At 40.8% G+C, this 12,013-nt stretch overlaps 1 protein-coding gene across 1 annotated transcript in view; it reads right to left on the bottom strand.

Moving 5' to 3' along the window:
• LOC144517283 (receptor-type tyrosine-protein phosphatase gamma-like) overlaps positions 1-12,013 on the bottom strand; it is a 513,098-nt gene that overhangs the window by 185,510 nt on the left and 315,575 nt on the right. The window contains exon 4 of the mRNA XM_078249315.1: positions 6,809-6,957. Within this exon, the coding sequence (XP_078105441.1) occupies positions 6,809-6,957 (149 nt within the window). The remainder of the gene's footprint in view (positions 1-6,808; positions 6,958-12,013) is intronic.

The following is a 12,013-nucleotide window of genomic DNA, read 5'->3' as shown; positions in this document are numbered from 1 at the left end:
CATGCTCACAGGTGCTGCCAATCAGGCACCTGATTGGCAGCACCTGGGGGTACCAGAAGCTCAAAACAAGTGTACACATACTCCCACATACTCATACTCATACTCAGTGCTGCTGCTCATCCCACAAATGCATGTTCCTTACAAATGGGGCACCATTTGAAAGGGAACTAAACAGGCTTTCCAATGCTATAAGTTTATTTCCAAAAAGCATTGTTACCACAGAGAAATAATCTACCAAACACAAATGTCCTTACTTTATGTGCTAAGTTTATTATATCTAAAGAAAACTTTTGGTTTCGTAATGTATGGTAAAGGCTTCAACTGAACTGTGGTTTGTCTGCCATTAATTTATTAAAATTCAGATTTTTAGCTTCTGCGTTCAAATCAGCTGGGAAAACCACATCGACGCACATCACACCAACTCTGAATCCAGGTCAGTTGAAAAGGGAGAGAGACATTGTACCACAACTGATGTAACAACTGCGCTCAAGCTTTGAATTATGTTATGCAATATTGTCAACTGCAGCACCAGCACCCAAAGATGAATACATGGGATTAAGGGGAGAGGAGTGTTTCTGCTTTTAAATAGACTAGGGAAAAAAAATTAATTGCACAAGCAGATGCTAAAATAAGCATTGTACAAACCCCAATTCCAATGAAGTTGGGATGTTGTGTAAAATGTAAATAAAAACAGAATACAGTGATTTGCTAATCATTTTTCAACCTATATTCCATTGAATACACTACAGTACAAATACACACTATTTAATTGATAAACTTTATTGTTTTTTAGCAAATATTCACTCATTTTCAATTTGATGCCTGCAACATCCAAAAAAGCTGAGACAGCGGTAACAAAGGACTGGGAAAGTTGAGGAATGCTAAAAAAAAACCACCTGTTTGGAACATTCCACAGGTGGTTAATTGTCATGATTGGGTATTAAAGAAGCATCCCCAAAAGGTGGTTCTCAGGTCGTTCACAAGCAAAGATGGGGCAAGGTTCATCACTTTGTGAACAATTGCATGAGCATATATTCCAACAGTTTAAGAACGTTTCTCAACGTACAATTGCAAGGAATTAAGGGATTTCATCATTTACAGTTAATAATATCATCTAATGCTTCTCTGGGCCCAAGCTCATCTGAGATGGACTGACGTAAATTGGAAAAAGTGTGCTTTGGTCTTACGAGTCCACATTTCAAAATGTTTTTGAAAATAATGGGACGCCATGTCCTCCGGGCCAAAGAGTAAAAGGACCATCCAGATTGTTATCAGCGCAAAGTTCAAAAGCCAGCAACTGTGATGGGCAACTTGCACATCTGTGAAAGAACCATTAATGCTGAAAGGTACATACAGGTTTTGGAGCAACATATGCTGCCATCCAACCAATGTCTTTTTCAACGACGTCACTGCTTATTTCAGAGGTGTGGCTTCATAGTAAAAGAGTGCGGGTACAAGACTGGCCTGCCTGCAGTCCAGACCTGTTTCCCATTGAAAATGTGTGGGGCATTAATAAACGCAAAATTTGACAATGGAGACCCCGTACTGTTGAGCAACTCAAGTCGTACATCAAGCAAGAATGGAAAAGATTTCCACCTTCAAAGCTTCAACAATAAGTGTCCTCAGTTCCTAAATGCTCATTGAGTGTTGTTAAAATGAAAGGTGATGTAACAGAGTGATAAACATGCCCCTGTCCCAGCTTTTTTGGAATATGTTGCAGCCATCAAAATCAAAATGAGTAAATATTTGTAAAAAAACAATAGTTTGAACGTTACATATATTGTCTTTGTAGTGTATTCAACTGAATATAGGTTGAAAAGGATTTGCAAATCATTGTATTCTGTTTTTATTGACGTTTTACACAATGTCCCAACGATTCCAAACAATGGGGCGGTGGCATGTGTTTCTGTGTTAATCAAAGGTTGCGTACTAACGTCTCAACTCTGTCACAGTCATGGTCTGCAGAATTAGGGACACTGGCCATAAGATGCAGAACGTTTTATGTTCGCAGGGAATTTGCGTCTTTTATCTTGATAGCGCCATCCCTCCTCAGGCTGCATGGGCCACGGCTGCTGCGCGGCAGCTTTTGACCCGCATCATGGACTCAAACCCAGACTCTGTCATTTTGGTGGTGGGGGATTTTAACATAGCTAACAGCCTGAATAGGAGCCTGAGTTATACAGCTGTCGCCTTAACATCTGTTATAATAAAGGTCCTACTTGTCCATTGTTGCCCTTGAACCTCATCAGTTTGAATGAAGCGCAAGTTGGTCACACAGGGAAACAATGTTCTTGATGACTCCTCTCACCCTGCCAATGTCTTTATAACTTCCTCCCTTCTTTTGAAAGACTAAAAAGTAACAGAACTAGTACAGCCAGGTTGTGCTATAGAACTTACCCAGAGGACACAATTCACTCCCTTAACTCCTTAATTACTGCTGTTATTAGAGACACTGTGAGGATATGTTTAGAATGGTCATCATCATAGCTTGTTGTGTAATGATAGCATCCCCATGGGAATGCTTGTTTTAATTCATTTGTATTATTATTTAATTTACTTGTACTTGTGTATGTGAGGTGAGGGTTCAAGATTTTATTTTGTGTGAGCTCCCCAAACTAAATTCCTATCAACTTTGTTGAAATGGCAATAAAGTCTTTGTCAGTTTACATAAATCACTTAGGAAATAGGATTCCACCTACCTGTGGCGGAATCTCACCATGCAGATAGTTTTTTTTTTGCAGATTATTTTGAATATGTGCTGTTGAGATTTCCACTCACATACAGCAAGGACCCTTGTCGACTGTGGACTCACTGTGCCTAATGTGTGTCCAGATATTAGTTTCCCATCCTCTCCCTGCATAGATAACATTGTGCAATGTAGCAGGCAGGCAATAACGTTGATCCAGGGGCTAGACTGCAATGAAACCCACTGTATTTCTCTGCTGCTGCTGATGCTGCTTGGGTTTGTATGAGCCAGCATCAGAGGCCATACTGAGAGCTTTACAGTCTGATAGCCACTCACTGTCAGGCATTTCCTCTCTAACCGCAGATACACAAAACAACTTGAATATCTGTTTCTTTGCATTTGATCCTTTGTGGAAACATCATAATGTAATGTTTTCCACTCAATACATTTAGCAGTGTTTTGAAGAGAAACACTCAAGGTTTCTGCCTAAAAGGAAGTTTTTTGTACATTAGAGAGTGTGGTCAACAACTATTCTATTTGTAAAATGTCCTGAGATAACTCCTTGTTATGATTTAATACTATAAATAAAATTGAATTGAAAATGTTTAGTTATGTAGAGAGTAATTTGGTGCAGTCTCATTTGAAATAGATGATAGAACTAGCAGAATAAAATTAATACAGTTTGGTTGAATTGGTATCACTGCTTGGTGTTTTTGCACTAAGGACTAACACTGGGAACACACTGCCCGCGTAAGTGTTGCGTAGCGTAGATACGGGTGTTTGGTGTTTTAAGCCCCCAAACGTCGCCTTCCAGGCAGCACGCCAATGGTTATGTTTAGGGTTAAGGTTAGGGATAGCTGCCTGGAAGGCGACGTTGGAGGCTTAAAACACCATTGAGCGTAGATACGTGCCTGATTGTGCGCCTTCACACCGGACGAAGTCAAAGCAGCCCAAATCACCATGAACCTAGATGTTTTATTTTGAAATGTGCTTTATTTTTGTAAAACATCCGGCTGCACTGTGGTCTTCCTGTATGTGATTACCTGCCTGGCTTGACACATACGCTCGTGTATAGCTTACGTAAAAATAGAGGAGACGCTGATACTATACGTGACGCTTACGCACCCGGTGTGTTTTGGCTGTAATGATATATATATATATATATATATATATATATAAACAATAACATAAGGATGTCAGTTAAAATTTTAATTTGGCTAAAATCTGCACAGAATCTTGCCTCTCAGCAGCTTCACTGCAGAAATACCTATCAGTTGTGGTGGCCTTAAAGGACGGATCAGCTGACTCATGCTGCCAATACTGTGTGTGTGTGTGTGTGTGTGTGTGTGTGTGTGTGTCTGTGTGTGTGTGTGTGTGCGTGTGTGTCTCTGTAAATTAATAGTATAGTTGACTGAGAGGATCAGTCAATATTAGAAAACAGTCTGGATTTTCACTGGACCTTCATAAAAGTGCTACATGGAAACTTTTCCTCGGCAATGTCTCACTGCTAAATCAATTGTGAAGGCATATTATAAATCTAGCAATTTAAAAACAGCAGCCTCAGAAAGCTTCATGCCTTCATATATGAGGTTTTGTGTTTTCAGCACAATCTTTGACTTCTTCTCCGGCAGACAGGTAGGCAATATTTCTACACTGAGTAGTGAGGACAAATGCATCACTTCCACACGGGGCTATCTCAACCAATGATACAAAGGCACCTTTATGCAACTTTGTGGAAAGGTTTGGGAGGAAAAAAAGAATTAGGAGCGGAAGGAGAAGATTACAATATCAAGCTGAACTGTCAGCGTGCTGATCCACCAAATGTCAAACAATACATATTCATCTGTTTGGCCAGCCACAGCAAAGAGACAGTGCTCTAGGAGAAGTCCAAACTGAGATGGCTGACATTTTCAGCATTCAAGAGACTGACAGCTGCACATAAACAACATGCAAATACACTCTCAGAAACACCCACACACACTCATATTTACACACTTTGCATGCAGTGAGTTTATTTGCTAGATGTTGAAGCCAGATGTTAAAATAGTGACGCTTAATTACCAGTAATCAAGTTGGAGATGGGAGGCCTGGTCTTCACAGCTAAAACCATCTACCTGCTTTCAGGTAATGCCACCTGTGTTATGTTTCCTTCAACCTACTGTATCAACCTTCATACTGAAAGTATCGATCAAAGGGTTCTCTACCTAGTTACATAGTTTATTACCCATCCACAAAAACTAAAATGAAGATTCCCACTCTTTTAAAGAAATCATTTTAAATTACTTTTCTAAAAGACCTTGAGACAAATGTGTGTATGAGGCATATATATGTGTGTTTATTGTGAGTTTAAGTGTCATTTAAAGATAGGTTAGTCTAACTGAAACTTAATGAGCAACATGTGGCAAATCCAGATTTCTCAGTCAAGGTACAGCTTCATATCAGTTTTGGAAACAAAGTTCACTCAATATCTGGATCTAAAGAATTTTACAGAATCACCCGAACACAAAAAGCATGATCATATATGATTTAAGTAAAGCTGAGGCTAAACTGATTATAATTAGGGGTCCAAGCCCGAGTTGCCTTGCAAACGTGGAACCTGTGGAACCCTATTGCTTTCCTAAGGATTATTATTTTTCTGTTGATAAAACTGATGCTATAGCCTAAACCGTACATGGTGGGGGGGGTGCCATTTTCAGGACTGGTCCAGATCCCTGCAAGGCTCTATATATCCTAAACCGTACATTGCACATTAAAAATACTTGTATCCACGCGTTCCCTGAATTCAGCTGAATCTTCTGATATAGGCCACGCCCATTTCCGCCTATAGTTTTATGCACGAAAAATTGCAATTTATCGTAAACCTACTTTTTCACACTCTTCCTAGACCGTGCGACCGATCTACACGAAACTTGTTACGTAGTATCTCCAGACCAACCTAACAAAAAGTAATGACAATAATTTCCATGGGATAAAAATTGCGCAAATTACGCACAAACAAATGTGTGTAGCTAGCTATGAAAACACAAACTTTGCCATATCTCGGCCAAAATAAATGCTATCGAAGCCAAACTTTAGATTCTTGTTTGCTATGATCCTCTGGGCCAACAAAACTTTTTTAAAATTTTATGAAAATTAGCCACTAGGGGGCAAGTACAAAAAGTTGATATCTCCGAGGGTACCATCTGAGGCCACGCCTAAAGTGAGGTACTGATTGGTCAAAGTGGGCGTCAAATTTACAGTGTAGATGTACAATGGCTCATGGACCTAACTTACCAAAAATTACACATATGGACCACTAGGTGGTGCTATAATGACATCACACGTGTTTTCCACATTACACATTGCACATTAGAAAACCTTACATCCACGTGTTCCTCAAATCGAGCTGAATTTGATGATATAGGCCACGCACATTTCTGCAAGTTTTTTCACAATATCGTGCAATGCGCAAAACCAACTTTTTCAAACTCCTCCTAGGCCGTGCGACCGATCTGCCCGAAATGTGGTACATAGCATCTCCAGACCGAATTGATCGGGTCGTCGGGGGCGACTCGTGTATGACTTGTGTATGTGTGTACACTCAAATCAGGCTCGGTCAAAACTGACATGAAGCATTTGCATACAATAACAGCTGTTATCTTTATAGGGTTATTTTATGTAGGATTTAAAAAGACAGTACTGACGACTTGACTTTATCAGGCTTTTTTCTGGAAATAGATTTAAGTTATCCTTGCGCCCAATTATGTGGTGTGATATGAAGCACAGCGGAGGACTGAACAAAACCACGTCGCATCTGCGCCTGGTGGAATCCCCTGGTTAATGTAACTTCTTGTTGTGTGCCCTCTTGACACTTCTGGAGGATATTTTTCCAGTAAGGTTATTGGGCTCTAAAAATGGTTATATTTGTGGGGGCGTTGCCTTGATAGATGGGTGTCTTAGTCTTTAACACTCAGCCATGGTTGCTCTTCCTATGGCTGCTCTAGCTAGACTTATCCCCCTTTACGCAAATTGGATTTTTCTGGCTCCAGTATCTGACAAGGGCTATCCAAACTCTTGATCGTATGGATCCTGATCTCAAAATGTACACCCTTTGTACGTCGAGGCTTGGTAGATTGTGCTTACCTCCACAGGGTAACGGCGGCCGTTAATGCTGTGTTCAGAGCCTTCAGATCCGTTGTTTGGACCCCAGTGAAACTCCACTTTTTCTGCCTTAAACCTCCCTGGTAGGCCTGCTCCCCGTACAAAGTAATCATCCTTCAACATAATGGCCACTGAAAGAAAGACAGGATAAAGAAAAACAGACAGAGCGAGAATGAGTCATTTTTTTCAGCATACATACATAAACAGTATGTAATCATTCCTGTCAAAAAAACTGAAGACTGGCGTCTTGCCTAAAATTGGCATCTATTGTTGATCAAATTTCAATGATTGCTCAAAAACTCAATCAAAGGTGTGTGAGGACGCATTCACATTGTGAAACCTCTTTAAATTCTGAAAAGACAGACATTATTTATTCTGAAAACATGCTTAAGGTATATATGTGTTTATCTTTTAGATTTGCTCTGAGGACACACATGACCATTTCTGTCATTTTCCATCAGCCTCTAAGGCAATTTCTCAAATGAGGGGCTAATTTGCCAAGTAAAATCTTTCGCTTCAGTCAAAGCAAGCTGCCCTTGCAGGGTCCTTTGTTATTCCATCACATCTTTCTGAAATATAGTGAGAATTAAGAGAGGTCCTTATTTTCATATTCATAAATGTCTCTGAAAGGATGCCCATGTTCCATCAACCAGTGCAGCCAAACTTCATCACACAGTCATGTCCCATTAATAGCAAGGACTCAAATGAAGAGAGTTACCTGGTTCATCATGACATTGGTCACGACGTCACAAAGTCATTAAGTATCACATACACCTGAAGACATTAATAGACCCACTTTACATACTCTGTGCTTATGAAAGTTGCTAACAAAGAACAGTCCCTCCAGGATTTCGCGATTCGCAATTTTGCAAATTTCACCAATAACCGGAGTTTCCCGCGTGTGCCAGACTTTGTATCAGTATGAGACTCTGAGAGCCACTGACCAAGCGGGAGTGAGAACGGGTTGACGTAACACACGTACGTCACCAAATTCATTTCCTTGTTTCTGATATGAAGACGAGACATGTGTGACTCGAACATCTCACATTTACCAACAAAACGTACAGCGAAAGACCTTGCAAAACATTTCAGACCATCCTGCCAACCTGTATTCATTTTAACATCAATCTACGCTGAAACAATTTTTCACTCTAATGTCGCTGAAAGCTGCTGCTGTTTCAATCTTGTCGGCTCTCTGCAGCGGGCGGGGCTGCTGCTCAGTTCACCCCGCGAATGACACGTGCACACACACAAACACACGGTGGATGCAGGAAAAACCGGAGATGAGACGTACAGGATGACCTAAATTAAGGATAGCTACGCTCGTTATTGTAAGTGCAATGATAAGTTAAAGTACGATAAGTACCTTATGAAACCGTATAAATGTGTGTCCCTGGCCAGGTTAGGAAATTAACTAACAATGTAAAGATCAACAAGCCACTGACACATATGTTCAAATTTGATTCATTCAATACAATATTTTTTGCCATTTTCATATTATACCAACAATTGCAGCATCCTGAGCCTTTTTGGTAAGTTTACTAGGAAAACTCAACCCAGAGTAATTTTATTCTCCCAAACAAGTTTCCTTTTCATTTTTAAAGAACTATACAAAAAAATGTCACTGTCTCTCGCAACTTCATTGCAACAAAAATACAAAAGACATCGCAATTTTTATTGAATTTTTTTACAAAAGCTCCCGCAAAATCAGGCATTTTGGGCCGCAACAATCTCAAAAAAAGGCTGCGAAATCCTGGAGGGACTGCTAGAACATGGAAATGCACACGTAAAATAGGTTGCCATACCTCAACCCAAACTCTTCGAAGGGAAGTCTACAACAACTTGATTCTTATTTGTTCATCATTTCTATCAGGTATGATAACACTGTACTCATTGAAGTAATTGTTGACATCTGAGAAAACTGAAACCTTCAATTACATTTGTTAAAGCAAGAAACATGAGCAGTCAGATGATCAGACCGGTTGTAAACATGGTTTATCCGGATTATCAAAAACATTTCAATTTGGAGGTAGGTGCAGGAAGTCAGTGTGTGAACTGTGATGGACGTTTACATTTTGGTTGATAAATAAAAAAATTTAGAAACCGTTCACCTTCATATTTCTCTTCCAAATTAATTTGTATAACCTATGGCCTATTGCTCATGTTTGTCCTTCACATATCTCAGCAGTAAACTTTCTGAGTACAGTTATCAACTTCAAGTTAACTTCAACTTTATGTGTCTACAAAGGACAAATGTTGGCCAAAACCTGAGCCATAGCATTGACTTGATACTTGAGGTAATCAGTCATCCCCAGCACAACCCCACCCACCCAATGAATTGTAACTTGCCACCATAAACGAGTATACATTTAGATTTTTCTTTCTTCACATATTGTGTATTTATTTAACTGTTTAATCATCAATGTGCACACCAATGAACGTTGTGCTTCTGACTTGTTCCATGCATGAGCTGTTGCTAAGGAGAGTGTGGTGGACAGTGTGGGCCGATTCTCATCTCTTTTGTTTTGTCGACATTGAGCGGTTGTTTCTTCACACCAGAGTGCCAGCCGCTCCACCTGGCCTTTGTACCGTGTCTCACCATCCCTGCCGAAGAGGCCCACCCGTGGCGTGTTGTTCGCAAGCTTTATGAAACGATTGGAGTCACATTTGGTGAAACAGTCATGGGTCATTAGGGAAAACAGCAGTGGGCTGAGCTCACATCCCTGGGTGGCGCTGGTGCTGAGTGTGGTTGCTGCACAATTGATGTTCACTCCTCTACTCTAGTCTGAAGTTCACTGATGGCGCAATGTGCAAAAAAACAACCTTAGACTGTTCAAAACGTTGCTATGGGCAACCAAAATCTTGATTTTCATCATCAGTTGATGTCCACATTAGCTGCGTGGCTGCCCCAGCTCACTTCACATGAAAAGGTATGGTTTTTTTTCCATTGGCACCTTTGGCCGTGTTGAGTCAAAACATGACGCGCTGATCTGAGTTTCCGTTAGCCATGTGTCCAGTTTTGCAGAGTCGCGCCAGAGATGGACCATCTCCGGAGACAGGCCAAAGCGCGCCAAACCCGCTTTCAAGCTGGTTGCGGTTGCGTCATTGCTGGCCGCGGCCAACCCGACGACCCGCTTTCTCCCCCTAAAATAAGAGTGTGTTGCCAGGCTGAACGCGTGTCTGCGCAGGAGACCAGAGAGAAATACTTTGTGTGCTCTCAGTACTTTTGTAGCTTCTAACTGAATTTCTGTGGTTTCAAGTTTAGTTTTTCTCCTGCGACCCTGTTTGTACGCTCAGATATCTACTTTATTTGACTGTTTAATGCTCCAGCTTTCAGCTGTATAGGTTCGTGTTATTTCCTGTTTTTGCAGCTTCATATTAAAAACTTTTAAATAACAAAATAATGAGGGACCTTAGGAAGGAATACAATGTTTTTATCCTCCATTTTATAGCCAGTCCTTTGACCACCAGTCACAGCCATCAAAGATTCTTCATAACTGACAGACTAAAAGACGCTGCCCCAATGGTACGAAATGGTACACACTTCCTTTCATCTATGTGGACGCGGCCTCGTTTGAAAGTGTGGTGAATGCATGTAGATATATTTGCATAGTCATATTTGCATAGTTTATTAATACTTTCTTGTGCTAACATTAGGTATTTACACAGCTAAAAGCCATATTTAGCATTGCAAAAATTCCTTTTGTTAGGGCATTTGCGAACATTAGTTGATGTTAGCTTATCTATGTCGCTGGATCTCGCAAGAGTTTGTTCCTGAGACAGAAACAGGTCACGAATAAGTTAATTTATTTGTCTTCTTTGTCCTTCTGAAAAATGCCATTTTAGTGTAAAAATGTTTTGGATATATGTGGCTTGTAAAAAATGGTTCCAATATTTACTTTGGTGACCATGGGGCGAGAGAATCGCTCATAATCTGTGTTCACGTTCACTTCTCCCATTGGAATCCATATACAGGGACCTGCCACTAGTCTCCTAAAGAGGCGCGGCAGGAAATGACAGGAAATGACTGAGTTGGGGCGACTCGCTTTTAAACTGTCTCTGACAGCCATGGATCAGTCCGCCGCATTACTGTTAAAGACACACTTTCAAGCAGGTCGCCCCGTTGTCATGCTCCCAGCTGCCACGGGGCTTAAATGTGGAGGAGCTGCATTGCCTCAATACTCAATAAAGGAAGAGTGTTCTTATTTTAAATCTGTTATTGAACCCAAAGGCTATCAACAAGGTACAAATTATCGTTGTCGGATTCTCCAGTTCCTTTCTTCATGCATCACTCGTCTGTTTCCTCCTTTACCCTTAGATCGCACCTTTCACAGTCCATAGCTTGGAGAAGCTATCACATTTTCAGGATTGATATACTGTTAAGATGGTGCATTCTGTAGTTCCGTTGATTTGGCTCCTGACCATGAACTGCCAACCTAAATTATTTCTGCAGTTTTAAAGTTGGACAATGGGCATCTTCCTGTATTCCTGGTTTTCCTTTCTTTCCTTCCAGTCAGCCCTTCTGTCTTTATCACAAAATAAGGCAAAACTACACCGAAAGATCTATGACAAAAAAATTATTTTTAGATTGATGGAGCTGCAGATATTCTTCCTTACATGCTGGTTGATATAGTCATATTTGAGTATTGGAGCTGCTGAAGTAGATGTAAGGTATGCACAGAATGGTTCATATAGTCTACATACATTATAAAGCATGTTTGCTTAGAGCTCCTCAATAATTAATAAAAAACTATTTTGGAAAAGGGTGTGAACTTTGTTTCTTCCCATCCCATCCATAACATGTTGTTAACTGCACATGCAAGGTCAAGACGTGAGCTGTGAAGACAACTACTGCGATGTCTCTGAATTGAGTTTGTTCTGCGGGAGGTGGGAGGTTATCCACCCCCTCCCTGCCTGCCTTCACAGCTCCGTCACAGCATTCAGCCGCCTCTCCACCAGGTGATCCCTCCACAGATAAAATGCTCATCTGTCATTTGGAGACGGTGCCGAATCCATGCATAGTTTGTGGCAAAAATGCATTTGTCTTGTTAGCCATGCATAATGTAGCAGGGGGAGAGAGCACGAGCTGCACACCATTTTGTTTCACAGCTGTTGTTTGTGCGTTTTTACACGGCTCTCTACATGCTGCGCCACCCCAAATCCATTTAAATGATGCTCTGCTGTGTT

Source organism: Sander vitreus, chromosome 4, assembly GCF_031162955.1.
Source record: "Sander vitreus isolate 19-12246 chromosome 4, sanVit1, whole genome shotgun sequence".
NCBI lineage: Eukaryota > Metazoa > Chordata > Actinopteri > Perciformes > Percidae > Sander > Sander vitreus.
Note: the sequence above shows the minus strand (reverse complement) of the source record. Positions and strands in the feature narration are given on the sequence as shown.